Source organism: Nansenia antarctica (genome assembly GCF_963989245.1).
Source record: "Nansenia antarctica genome assembly, chromosome: 4".
NCBI classification, from domain to species: domain Eukaryota; kingdom Metazoa; phylum Chordata; class Actinopteri; order Argentiniformes; family Microstomatidae; genus Nansenia; species Nansenia antarctica.
In genome coordinates, this window is record NC_137689.1 from 36890930 (window position 1) to 36905707 (window position 14778).

The 14778-nt window shown below is 50.0% G+C and overlaps 1 protein-coding gene across 1 annotated transcript in view; it reads left to right on the plus strand.

The window, feature by feature from the left end:
• Positions 1-2005: 2005 nt before the first annotated feature.
• The window catches only part of plxna1b (plexin A1b), a gene marked incomplete at both ends in the record, with an annotated part of 276001 nt that continues 263228 nt past the window's right edge, over positions 2006-14778 (plus strand). Inside the window, 2 exon segments of the mRNA XM_080529347.1 lie at positions 2006-2104; positions 8200-9408. Of these exon segments, the coding sequence (XP_080385473.1) occupies positions 2006-2104; positions 8200-9408 (1308 nt within the window).

Genomic DNA, 14778 nt, shown 5'->3' on the forward strand with positions numbered 1-14778 from the left:
GTCTTAAAACTTCAAACCTAAAATATACGATCGCATCGAACTACATGAAAATAAGCGGCATTGAGAAGAAGCGAATATGCGCATGTTCACGTGAATGGCACTAGTGACAGGAGACCTACAACACTATGGCTGCGTTCGTAAACTCGCTCTGGAATATGATCAGCACTCATGGAATGCCTTTTGTCCAATCAAATTACTTGGTCTCTTTATGACGTTGAACGCAGTGTGCGCTCTGGCGCTCTGAGCGAATTTACGAACTATGACGATAACGAACTACGAGAGACTGAAACAGCGAGAATGAGGCGCGGCATCGCTTTGCTTGCTATTTTTTTTTACCATTCAGATCGGAAAGAGGAATTAATGTTTGCAGATATTAATACATATTGATTTGTTTTTTTGTTTTGACTTGTCCATCGGACAACTGCAGGAGGAAGTCCACTTGTCCGAACATAAAATGTACTTGTCCCGGACAAGCGGACAAGCCTTAATGTCGAGCCCTGTCCAGTATAGATACAGCAGGCCTAGTGTGTTCTAGTGTAGAAGTCCAGTATAGATACAGGCCTAGAGGTTCTAGTGTAGAAGTCCAGTACAGGCCCAGTGTGTTCTAGTGTAGAAGTCCAGTATAGATACAGGCCTAGATGTTCTAGTGTAGAAGTCCAGTATAGATACAGGTCTAGTGTGTTCTCGTGTAGGAGTCCAGTATAGATACAGGCCTAGTGTGTTCTAATGTAGAAGTCCAGTATAGATACAGGCCTAGTGTGTTCTAGTGTAGAGATCCTCTCCTCTTTCAGCCAACTCATTAAAGACATTACGTGATGTGAGAGATATTTTCTGGTTAAATTGAGTATAGGGATGATGATGATAACAACAACAACAACAACAACAACAACAACAACAACAACAACAACTTCCAACGAGCACGTCCTCCCATTTCTACCTCCACCAGCCTCAATGCATCATCATACATACACACATCTACACCAGATCTCAAAAACTCGAAGAAATGTCATGGTTTATCAATCAGGAGAGCCTTCTGTACTATTTGGAATCAGCATTTCAGCAGCCGAACGTTATTATTGTGGAGATGGAATGCGTTTCCAACGGAAGCCATTAAAGTCAGTCACTGGTGAAGAGATGTTCCAGTGTTAAGCACCTGGTCTAAATATAGACTCTGTCTGATCTGGAGTGGGTCTGCCGCCTGCCTGGCTGTGCAGTGTGACCGTGCATATGTTAAATTAGCTGGCTAAAGAAACACTTAATGACCCGTCTGCCTCTCACGCCCGAATACGTCGTGTGTGTGTGTGTGTGTGTCTGTGAGAAATCCTCTTCCCTTGTAAAACAGTCAGTATGTCACATGACAGAGGTGTTTGTTTGTAATTGGACAGTGTCCACCAGGCATGGTAATCCACCTCCATATGCAGATGACGGTCCTGGTGATGGATGAGATTAAACTCACAGGAGGAGGGGATTAAGTGGAGGGTTTGGGTTTGCACCCCTTCCCCCTACGCCACTTAACACCCCTTCCCCCTACGCCACTTAACACCCCTCCCACCCCCCCCCAGACTCCCTCAAGGCAAAGCTCTGTGTTCTCTTGATAGACCAGTGTAGGGTGAAGGTTATGCTCAAGGCTATCCCACTTAAGTTTAGCCTAAATGTGCATGTGTTATCCATATGCATATAGTCTAGTTGTGTCTGTGTGTCTGTCTGTGTGTGGGAGGGGGGATGCAGTGCGTACACCTTTTTTTTGTGGTTAAATACCGGTTACCGTTGACGCCTGTGTGTGTGTTTGCATTTATATTGGCTTGGGCGTCCATCTCATCACTCTCACACACTCCTCTCCCCCAGCCTCTCTCTCTCTCTGCTGCAGAGTAGAATGGCGGTGGTGGTGGTGGTGGCGGTGGTGGTGGCGGTGGTGGTGGTGACTGTGGTGGTGGTGACTGTGGTGGGGATGGGGATGGTGGCGGTGGTGGTGGTGGTGGCGGTGGCGGTGGTGACTGTGGTGGGGATGGGGGTGGCGGTGGTGACTGTGGTGGCGGTGGTGACTGTGGTGGCGTTAGCGACTGTGGTGGTGGTGGGGGTGGTAGCGGTGGTGGTGGTGACTGTGGTAGCATTACTGTGTTCTGCCCCCTCCTTCCAATCCCCTTTTTGCGTCGCCTTCCCAGATGTGACCCACATGATAAAAATTCTGTTTGTATGCAGAGAAAATTTGCTTGAGCACAAGCAAGCCTTTTCTTTTCCATTTTTTCCCTCCCCTCCCCTCCCTCCCTCCCGTCCCTTCCGAGCGCCGAATGCTGTAATTGATATGCCACCAGCAATAAATCATGGCAGTGCCGGGGCTGACCGGGGCCATTATCTGAGCGGACAGGTTTAGCGGCTCTGTCGAGAAGCTGTGACTGCCCCCCCCCCCCTCCTCTATACTTGCAAGCCCCCGTCCGTCGGTCTGTCAACTAATTTATGAAGTCTGGCTCTCTTCTTTCTGGGTCCCCCCTCTCTCTTTTGACCACCACCTCCTCCAGCCAATGGGAGTCTGAGTCCTGGGCTCCTCCAGCCAATGGGAGTCTGAGTCCTGGGCTGTCCAGTCCAACGTCCTCTGTTCTCTCTGGATGTGTCTGAGAAACGTCACAGGACCAAGAGTTGATGTTGTTGCACTCCCCCCCAAAAAAAAAAAACCCCAATCAAAATCTAAATCCCCAAACAAAAAACCTGTGGACTTTCTTCAGTCTTCTATATTATTGGGATGTCATAACAACCTAGCGAGCGACGAAGATGTCAGCGCCAGATTCTAATCCCATGGTTGACACTAGAACAGCCATGAGTAAAGAAACATGTTATATCTTTGAACTCGATCAAATTTCACCCTCCTTTCATGACTTGTCCTAGATATATGCGTTCTACCACCCAGTATCCTTACATTTTCTAAATCACATCAGGATAAGCTAGTATGAAGCTATTTTGTTGTTTTTCTGTGTAGGAGGCAGGCTAATTTACAAGACGGCCAACTAGCGGTCGTTTTGTGTAAGTAGCAGCTTAGCATTGTAAAGACTATGGTCATGTGACCCCCGAGGCGGCTCTTATAGTAGGTAACATATGGCGCTTTTCCACTACCGAACCGGGCCGTGTCATAAGAGCACTTCACTGTAATAAGTGCCGCTATACAGCTCAACGGGGGGGAAATGCGATTAAAAATATGTTATCATGCACAGATCAGCCTTACAACATGTAACGTTAAGTGCCTGTTACTTGCCGCTTTCAGTTCTAGTAGACTAGTTTAGATCTCGCAACCAGGGAAATGCCAACATGTGTTAAAGCCCCGATTCTATTTTTATTTCTCCTGACACGTTGAGCACTGTGCTTTTTTTTGTTGGTGAACTACCGTAATAAGCCTAAAAAAGTTCAACTGTTCAAAAAGTGCAACTTCTCTGATTAGATTGCTTAGGTTGTTTAATACATCAACGGGGGGAAAAGCGAGATGAACTCGCGAGTATCATGCTTCCTCCATTTAACGGAAAGTCCTATCTATTCCATTCAAAGTGTTTTAGCCTTCCCCCTTTCCACTGGTAATAAGGAATTGGCAAGAATAGATCGATATAAATAGATCAACATAATGCAGCACTGTCATGCACAGATCAGCCTTAAAACATGTAACGTTAGATATATAACGGAGCGATGTATTTCTACGGAAAGGCTGACTGACGCGGGGCTCATACAATCTCCGCGTTTGTTATAGATACGAGTGCTCCGGTGTCTTGCTGGTAGTCAAATATATTTATTTATATATACAGCATATGGATGTTACGTGCCTATTACCTGCCGCTTTCAGTTCTAGTAGTTTAGATCTCGCAACCAGGGAAACGGCGACATGTGTTAAAGGGAGCAAGACGCGAATCTACCGGCATTTGACTCATGAGTGAACGGCAAAAATGGCTGGACGGCACAGCTTGGGATTCCATTAAAGTTACAGGGAACTATGTGTGAAAGAGGCTTAAATGTTGAAATAACAGTAATACAATGTTCATTGATAAAATGACGAAAGGGGAGATGGCAGTTTTCGAAGGGGGATGATGAAGCGCGCTGGACTGAGGAACAGCATAGGCAGAGGACATCGCCATAATAGCGATTTTTTTTGTTATGCTTTAGATAGAATTAAAGTTCTATGATGCATTGAAATGACATTAAACTAAGATAATACGATGGTTATCATAATTTTTCTAATCTTTATTAATAAGTTATTACAGAAACAGCAAGTGACATTTTCAGAGAGCGAAATCTGTTTTGGTATTTAAAAATGGCGGTTAGCGAAGAAATCTATGAACATGAGATGACGATTTCCATTGACCAATCAACGGTGTGCAGCGTCACACGTCACACGCAGCCTGGCAAAAAAGTACCTTTCCCCAACTTTCGCTACCCATCCTGAACAGGAACTAAAAATGGTACGGGTACTAAAAATGGTACGGGTATGGTTGGCAGTGGAGAAAGGCTATAGAACAGGGCCAGCCCAGGCCGACCCGGGTCGGCCCTGTAGTGGAAAAGCGCCATTAGACACGGCTGTTCTAGTGTTAAAAGCCGAGACCTGAGGAGGCAAAATTTATATCACGTTTTCCTGATGGACCAGAATGCTGCGTGCAGTAGGCTACTTAACATTGACAAGAGCGAGCACGTTCCCAACAAGCATCTGTATGGGGGGTCGACCTGGTAGCAGCTGAGACATGGTGTGAACCGTGTTCTAGCTCTTTTCATTTCACGTCGACATCGGGGTGGAGGAAATTGAAACTGAAGAGGTAAAGAGGGAAGAGAGAAAATTGGAAACATTGAAAAAAGGTATAGAGGAGGGAAGTCAAATCTATAAGAACCTGGGGGGGGGGGGGGGGGGGGTTTAAATATCTGGTGATTGACAATATCCTCACCTGTCAATCACTCCCTTGGGATCAGAGAAAAAGTTAGGTAGTGGGGAATTACTACCGTGAGTGGATTCCTAAGTAGTTCTTCTCTCCTCTCCTGTTTCAATCGGACTCTAGGGACTCCGCTCTGCTCGGCGAGTCTGCCCGCGTTTCAGTCCGACAGACAGCCTTCCATCACCTGAGAAAATTAAACATTGCCAGCCGACATTGTCTTTTCAATAGTGTAGCATTGGACACAGTCTGCTGTGAGAACATTTCCTTATTACCTTTAGTAGATAACAACCGGCTGGAGACTGAGATGCAATTTGTTGTGAGATTCACGCTCTGTTACGTCGTCATGTCTGCTGAAATGAAGAGAAATTACTGTAGAGACGACCTTTCTCCCCGTACTCGCTCTCGCTCTCTCTCTCTCCCCATTTTCTCTCTCTCTCTCTCTCTCTCTCTCTCTCTCTCTCTCTCTCTCTCTCTCTCTCTCTCTCTCTCTCTCTCTCTCCCTCCGTCTCCCCATTCTCTCTCTCTCTCTCTCTCTGACTCTCTGAAATGATAAACGAAAACCCAGCCAGCCAGCCCCCGCGCACCGGTGCGCTTTAAATTGACATCTGCTCTCAATGCGCGGCGTGATTGTACCGTTGAGCAAGAAATTAGTTTTTTTATAGGCTAAACTCGTCACTTTATTGCGCCTTCTTATGTTGAAGAGGCTCCGATACGCGCCAAGGCGTTTTTATTATAATAGAGATGCACAGCCATATCTGATAACCGGTTCAGCTGGCGGTGTGCATTTATTGCGCTTCGGGTTTTTCCTCACTGTGTAAAGCCGCGACGGATTTCCCCGGTGCTTATTTAAATGCAGGTAGAGGCGCGATTGAAACGCCGGCGCATTTCTCCCGGTCGTCCCCGCCTCTTACCGCTGCCCCTCTCCGCCCCCCACTGCTCATTCATCTTGTCCGTGTTTCATTTGTGGAAATTGGATGACACAAACTCCCCTGAACCTCGCTCACTATGCTAGAGAGCTATGGTTTGCAATTCCGCACGCATAGCCGACGAGGCTGCCTTTTCTTTTCTCCTCCTCCTCCTCCTTCCTCACCCCCCCCCTTTCTCCTTCCACCCCCCCTTTCTCCTTCCACCCCCCCTTTCTCCTTCCACCCGCCCCTTTCTCCTTCCACCACCCCTTTGTGTGTGTGTGTGTGTGTGTGTGTGTGTGTGTGTTTCTCAGCTTTTAGAGCCGTCAGATTGTTTAGGTTGGATTTGTTTTTAGAACGGCGCGCTCTGCCTCTTGGGGCTTCCCTCAGCATTCACGTGCACACACACACACACACACACACACACACACACACACACACACACACACACACACACACACACACACACACACACACATACACACACACAAACTTTCTGTGATTCATAAAGTGACCACTTCCTCCCTGTATCCTTGGGGACTGATTGGCAGATAGGCCAACCTCTCAATCACTCTCCCGTGGAAAAACCAAGATAAGGGAAAAAGAAGGAAAAACGTTTCTCATCCTCTCTTCTCTTCCATTTGATCGCTCATGTTTTTCTCCCCCCCCACCTCCTACTCCCCTCCTTTCCTGCCTCCTCGTTTTTTCTCCATCGTCTTTCATCTTTCCCCCGATTCGGTTCGGTCATAAATACCCTTCCGCAGACACTTTCATAGTCAAGGTGAAATTGAACCGGGCCTGGGAGAGTTGCTGGCACGTTTTGCATAATCAGCATTTACAGGAGAACTAATGTCCTGATAGGCTCGAACATGATTGGCCTGTCAAGCAGCTCTGAGCCGAGAGCTCCAGCTCCCTGCCATCATTGTTACTGGAGGACACCCAAATGAAAGAGTCACCCCCCCCCCCCCCCCACACACACACACACACACACACACACACACAACCACCCGCACACACACACTTTCGTTATCTTTACATCCGCCTTTAATCGTACTCCTCCATCTTTTTGAATCCTCCGTGTCATGGGAAGCCAACTCTGGGGCATTGTGGTGTGTGTGTGTGTGTGTGTGTGGTTTGGATACGAAACGGTTTGTGATGCTAGTAGACGAGGTAGGGTAGCGGGTCTGAGAGCCAGCTTGTGTATGTGCCATATACGACTGCCTACTGGTCTTTTGGGGGGAATTAGTCATGCGACGATCGGGGACAGAATTAGGGCTAAGTGCGGCTAAAACCCAGACAATCCCCCTCCCACACCGGCAGCAGGGAACGTTGTCAGCTCAGACAATTAGGAATGTGTATGGGGGTGGGGGGGGAAGCTGACAATTAGCATGTATGTATGCCTTCTGCCTGGGAGGACTGGGGGTGGGTGGGCAAGACAGAGCAACTTTGGCTGATGTGGAACAGGGGCTTTGTGTGAGATGGCAACCAAAACAACAATGACAACGTCAACAACAACAGCAGCAGCAGCAATTATTGTCTCTGAGATTTGGGTGGTATATGTAGGTATGTAGGATCTCACTCTATTAATTTCCCTTTCCTTATAGCTCTATTGTCTTGTGCATCCTGATATAGCCTAGTAGTATAAAGGCTCGGCAACAGTTTTGGCCAATCAAGAGAGCTGCAGAGCTACCACAGAGGAGCAGAGAGACATATCCGGATGCTGTTGCCAGAAAGAAAAGCCTAATTAGGATACTGGGAGGTTAGTGGATACTGCTGCAGTAACCACGCTGGGGGAGCCTTGGAGCAGACCTGGGTACAAACCGATATTGCGGGTGCCACCCAACGGCATTTTCCTTCACAGGCCTACTCAAAACCCTCGTGGTAATGTTGAAGAGATTAAATATTAAACAGTTCAATGTTGTGGGTCTATAACTCATTCCAGCGTGACTCTCACATTATGTACCGTGCGTTTGTAATCTGCCCGTGCCTCTCGCTATCTCCTCATAATTAAATGCTGTCACGAATATGCCCTCCAGCCCCTGAGTTTGGATCATTTATTTATCCGGGATGAAACTCGTCTCAACTACTTTTTTCTTTTGCGTTCGGCAGTGCATCTCGTGAGCTTTTAGGGGCACTGGTTGTATAATCGATAGGAAGTGTTCCATGGAAACTAATAATGTGTTTTTTCGCCTTGCAGGGCTCCCCCCCCCCCCCCCCCCCCATGCCGCTACGGATGATGTTCTAGATGACAGCTCCGAACGCAGAGAAAAGGACATCGGATCAATAGGAGCGCTCCTCCGCCTATCCTACCTCATCCAGGGGAGTACAGCAAAACCAGAAAAAACAAAGCCTGACCAGGGACTCGGAGTGGACCCTCCTCCCCCACCCCCCTCCCCAAGCCTCGCCTCCTACCTGCCCCAGATATGTGGCCCCTACCAAGGTCACTCGCTGCTGCCCCTTGCCTGGGGAACCTGCTCCTCATGGGGGTTTTGGTCCTCTTGACGGCCCCGTCCCGGACCGGAGGTCAACCTCTGCCCTTCAAGACCTTCATACCGTCGGATTTGGGCCTGACGCACCTGGCCATTCACAACAAGACGGGCGAAGTCTACGTGGGCGCCGTCAACTGGATCTTCAAGCTCTCCAACAACCTGACGAAGCTGCGCAGCCACATGACCGGCCCGGTCGTGGACAACGAGAAGTGCTACCCGCCACCCAGCGTCCAGTCCTGCCCCCACGAGCTGTCTCAGACCAGCAACGTCAACAAGCTGCTGCTCATCGACTACGCGGAGAACCGGCTCATCGCCTGCGGCAGCACCTCCCAGGGCATCTGCCAGTTCCTCCGTCTGGACGACCTTTTCAAGTTAGGCGAGCCGCACCACCGCAAAGAGCACTACCTGTCCAGCGTGGCCGAGTCCGGCACCATGTCCGGGGTCATCATCAACTCACCCCACACGGCCGCCAGCAAGCTCTTCATCGGCACGCCCATCGACGGCAAGTCCGAGTACTTCCCCACGCTCTCCAGCCGCAAGCTGGAGGCCAACGAGGAGAACGCCGACATGTTCAGCTTCGTCTACCAGGACGAGTTCGTCTCGTCGCAGCTCAAGATCCCCTCGGACACCCTCTCCAAGTTCCCGGCCTTCGACATCTACTACGTGTACAGCTTCAGCAGCGAGCAGTTCGTCTACTACCTGACCATGCAGCTGGACACGCAGCTCACCTCGCCCGACGCCAGCGGCGAGCAGTTCTTCACCTCCAAGATCGTCCGCCTCTGCGTCGACGACCCCAAGTTCTACTCCTACGTGGAGTTCCCCATCGGCTGCACCAAGGACGGGGTGGAGTACCGCCTGGTCCAGGATGCCTACCTGGCCCGCCCGGGCCGGCAGCTGGCCAACTCTCTGGGGATCTCGGACACGGAGGACATCCTGTTCACCGTCTTCTCCCAGGGCCAGAAGAACAGGGCCAAGCCGCCCAAGGAGTCGGCCATGTGTCTGTTCACGCTGCGCCACATTAAGGAGAAGATCAAGGAGAGGATCCAGTCCTGCTACCGTGGCGAAGGGAAACTCTCGCTGCCCTGGCTGCTCAACAAGGAGCTGGCCTGCATCAACTCGGTGAGTACACGTGCCATTCTGGAACTGCCTCTTAATGTCTGTCTCTCTCTCTCTCTCTCTCTCTCTCTCTCTCTCTCTCTCTCTCTCTCTCTCTCCCTGATTCAATTCTCACCTGCCCAATGTTGACATCCCCCCTCCTGATTCAACCTTTCAACCTTTTCTCTGTTCCATTTCTCTGCACTAATACCAATTCGCTAGGTCTGGCCTTCTGGTCCCTACCCTTTCCACCACTCTTTACTCCAAGGAGCAATTTGTAGGCCTGTAGTGATTAGCGGGAGGAAGTGTGATGCGACGTGACTGAACCCGGTCGTCTCTCCTGCTTCCCTCTCTTCCTGAAACCTTCCAGAGCTTTGATTTAGTCAGACGGGGACATCATTAGCTGAGGACCCCGGATTTGTGAAATGTCACTCAGAGTGGCTGACATACACTCAAAAGATATACACACACACACACACACTGCTCTCTCAGTGCTTAATCATTGAGAGAGGGCTGATCCGGTGCTGTCTGCCGTGCAGGGTCCTGGCCGGTGCAGGCTGGGGGTTTCTTCCTGATCCACAGTGCATGGTGGTGCATGCCTTAGAGGGGGACACACAACACTGCGCTGGGATTACTGCCTCTCACAGGCCTCAGTCCTCATCTCTCTCTCTCTCTCTCTCATACACCCTCACTCTTTTCCCAGCAGTCACCCCTCCTCCCCCCTCCCTTTTTGTTTCTCTCTCTCTCTCCATCGTTGCCTCTCCACTTATTTGTTTTCTCCCCTTTCTTTTCAGACCCTCTGACTGTGTTTCTCAACCTGGCCATCTCAATCTCTCTCTCTCTCTCTCTGTCCCCCCTGCTTCCTCCTCCTTCATTCTCTCTCCCTTTTCCCTCACCGTATCATCATTAGCCATTTTCATTTAGCTCTCTGGGTTTTCTCATTAGACAGCAGTGTGTCCCAGCTTGGTGGCAGGTGCTCTATTCTCAGGCCACATGTAGATGACCAATCTGCCTCCACACACGTCCTGTATCTCCTTAATGGAGTCAGCTGGTTGAGATGAGTGCAGGAGCACCAGCAGGTCGCACTTTATTACAGTTCATTAGCAAGAGTGCACAGGTGAGAGAGAGAGAGAGAGAGAGAGAGAGAGAGAGAGAAGAGAGAGAGAGAGAGAGAGAGAAGAGAGAGAGAGATCCAACGAGAACCCAGTTGAATCACCCGTCTTTTCACCTCTTTTCAGCTCTAGTTGATTTCCTCTCCCCCTTTTTATTTGTTCTTTCTCTCCACCCCCAGTCTATTCTCTCCATCCTGTATTCAGTGTGAACGGTGAATCGTGTCCCTTTTGTGACGGCCTATCGCCCGGTAAGAAAGAGTCACAGCTCCCATACGATGAGGAGGGAAGAGAGGGGAGAGAGGGCTGTCCGACCGCCCGAGACTCCCTCTCCTCCCCGTAGACCTGTAGCCTAGCCTAGCTACATGTAGCCTAGCTTTAGGGCTGCAACTAACGATTATTTTGGTAGTCGACTAATCTGTCGATTATTTTTTCTATTAGTCGCGATTAGTCGTGTGGCTTTTCGCTGTGCGTAAATGGCGACGCAGAAGCATAAATCCGGCTTAACTAGCTATCTAACCTAACGTTACGCCAAGCTACAGCTGCTCACAGAGCTAGTTGATTGGCTAGCTAGCATTGCTGGCTAGACTACAGACAGCTCACGTTAGTAGGCTACGCTTGGCGCTGTTTATCTTACAGACAGCTCGCTGGTGGACTCAACATAATTGAAATAGCATTCACTTATCAAGCATCATTCATGATCATCCACCATGACTACCTGGTATTTTAATAGCGACCACCCCTCAATTCATTTCATCTCGCGTTCTCCTGGCTTCAACATGGAAAACCCCTGCTACGTAACGTTACATACAAGCGCCTCTGTCTGTCACGCGTGCCACAGGGCAAATAAATTAATAGCACAAACGCTCATAGCATGTACAGCCCTGTCCATGAGACGTTGTTTTCCAACATGTAACAGTAAAGCTAACATAAACATTACGACCCTAACAATATAACGTTAGCCAGTTGGCTAACAACGTTAGCTAAAACTTACCCAGCTGATTCTTGCATGGCTCCCATTTAAAAAAAATAAAATAAAAAAATTAATATATATTTTTTTTAATAGGATTAGTCGACACTAAAATTCCACGTCGGCGAGTTTTTATGATCGACGTCGTCGATTATGTCGACTAATCGTTGCAGCACTACCTAGCTTGAAGCACCGCCCACTTAGAGACCAGGGACTCTTCTCTCATCACTCTCAATGGACCTATCGCTAAGCCACGGCCCCTTTGAAAACTCAGACAAACAAACAACGCTTCACTGACAGTGGCATTGATTGGCTCTCTACAGACGTGGGATTTGCATTTTGGTCTTCGTGTGTTTTAGTGTTCCATTCCTCCTTTTGGACTAGAAGAAAGTGACTGGGCGGTTCTTAACACAAACAGGTCCTTGTGCATTCCTTCAATGCAAACAAGGTTACTAGGTAGAAAGATGCAGAGGGACATCCACCCCTCCAGTGCAGAGCACAGCTCCTTCCTTACAGACTCCTTCTTAACACAAACAGGTCCTTGGTAGAAAGATGCAGAGGGACATCCACCCCTCCACAGCTCCTTCCTTACAGACTCCACCACGGCAACAACATCCCCAGGCCTCTCCCGAGGCATGTCTTTAGCCAGGCTAATAGACCCTGGGGAGGAGGAGGAGGGAGAGGGGGAGGAGGAGGAGGGAGAGGGGGAGGAGGAGGAGGAGGAGGAGGGAGAGGAGGGAGAGGAGGAGGAGGGGGAGGAGGAGGGAGAGAGGGAGGAGGAGGAGGAGGGGGGGGGGGAGGGAAACTGTCCCAGGACTTTTCATACAGTTTACCATCCAATAACAACATCACCAGGCCTCCCCCCCTGCCTAGTCTCCCAGCAGCCCCTCAGTCACTCAAACATCCAGATTCCTCTTCTTCACGCTGACTCGTTGCTACACCACCCCCCCCCGGTGTGATGCTGAGGTAAGGGCTGTTTGGCTGCTTTAATGGGATTGGTTGACCCTTGACCCCCTGGTTAACAAAGGACCCCGGGACTGTTCTAGTCGCCTATAGACGCATATCCAGGATCACCCACCCGTCATGACCTTTAACCTTTACCACCCGGACCGCTCAGAGCTGACCCTAGATCAGGGTTCAGGAGGAATGTCATTGTCGTGTGGGGGGTGAGAGGGGAGGTGGGGGGGGGAGAGGGGAGGTGAGGTCAGTGTTTGACATCGGGGTGGAGCGGCTGGGAGGCGGAGGGGGGGGGAGGGGGACGACGACGACGACACAGAGTGCTGGACGGCTGGTGGACACGGCCTAGCGTGGATGGTCTCTCATCCTGTCAGCTCCCTCGCTGTGTGTGTGTGTGTGTGTGTGTGTGTGTGTGTGTGTTTGTGTGTGTGTTAGGACCTGGATATGCGTCTATAGGCGACTAGAACAGTCCCGGGGTCCTTTGTTAACCAGGGGGTCAAGTGTCAAACTGAGAAAGAGAGAGAGAACAAGGTCCAGAAATTGTTCCCAACAGCAGGCAGTGAGGAGGAGGAGGAGGAGGAGGAGGAGGAGGAGGGGGGGGAGGAGGAGGAGGAGGAGGGGGGGAGGAGGAGGAGGAGGAGGAGGGGGAGGAGGTGGAGATGATGGAGGGGGGAGGGAGGAGGGGGAGGAGGAGGGGGGGGAGGAGGGAGGGGGAGGGAGGGGCGGAGATGATGGAGGCAGCGAGGAGCAGGAGGGGGAGGGGGGAGGAGGAGGAGGAGGAGGAGGAGGAGGAGGAGGAGGGGGAGGAGGTGGAGATGATGGAGGGCGAGCTCTAACACAAATAACACTGGTGTCAGTCACCCTGCTGCTGGGCTGTCACCTCCACTGGCATGCCGCTCCATCATGTCAGACGTTTTATTTATACCGGAGGCGCTTTTTAACGCTGCCGCCCCCCCCCCCTTACACCCACCCCCCCCCTCTCCCACCCACAAACCTCGGCCAGATGGTAGCGGTGTAGCTTACACAGATGATTTGGTCTTTTTTGCTCCAAGCACAGGGTCCCCTGGAGCAATTAGGGGGTTAAGCGCCTTGCTCAAGGGCACCTGCAGCTCTCTCCTGAGGCGGGAATCGAACTAGCGACCTTTCGATTGCTAGCCGGCCGCTCTACCCTCTGTGTGTGTGTGTGTGTGTGTGTGTGTGTGTGTGTGTGTGTGTTAGGGCTGCACGATTAATCGATTAAAATCGAAATCGCGATTTGAAATGATGCGATTAGCTAATCGCAAAGCCTGCGATTTGCCTGCAATTTTTTTTTTTTTTTTTTTTTTTTGCTATTTAGCAGACGCTTTTAATCCAAAGCGATTTACAATTACGAATTACAGGGACATTCCCCCTGGAGTAACTGAGGGCTAAGTGCCTTACTCAAGGGCACACTAGTAGTGGTGTGGTTTCAGGCGGGATTTGAACTCACACAACCTTCCGATCACAAGTCCAACTCACTAGACCAGTGTTTCTCAACCCTCTCCTCGGGGCGCCCCAGCCGCTCCACATATTTGATCTGATCCACCACCAGCTCACCTGATTCAACTAATCAAGTACAAACCGTAATTGATTTGTACTTGATTAGTGGAATCAGGTGAGCTGGTGGTGGAACAGATCAAATATGTGGTGTGGCTGGGGCGCCCCGAGGAGAGGGTTGAGAAACACTGCACTAGACCACCACTACCCGTATGGGATACGTCATACAGCGCGTTGCGGATTCAACGTCAATGAACGTCAACGTCAATGAACGTCAACAATGAACGTCACAATGAACGTCAACAATGAACGTGAACGTCAATGAACGTCAACGTCAATGAACGCTCACCAACAACATCGCACGTGAAACGCCCACGTTTCGGTAGCTAGCAATAGCAACATTCATGGTGGATAATGGCTTCAGCAGAACCAGAAGCAACGTTGGACGATTTAGTCCGAAGAAAAGCAGCACTTCTGTTGTGTGGAAGTATTTCGGATTTAGGACGACTGATGTGCAACAAAAACAGGTGTTGTGCACGACCTGTCGTGGAACAGTCGCTACATCCAGAGGCAACACCACAAACCTATATCAGCACTTGAAAAAGTACCACAGGCAGCTGTATGACGGGTGTGCGGTCAGAAAGGGAGAGTTGAGTGAACGTCCCGTAGCCCAGTCTAACAAAGTTAAACAACCTAGTGTTTCAGAGTCGTTTGCGGCTGTTACGGCATATGAAAAGGGCTCACGAAGGCACCGTGAAATAACAAATAAGCTTTCCTAGATGGTTGTGTGAAACAAACACCTGAGTCAGGTTAGTAATGCTCCATCACATGTTTTAATCTGAA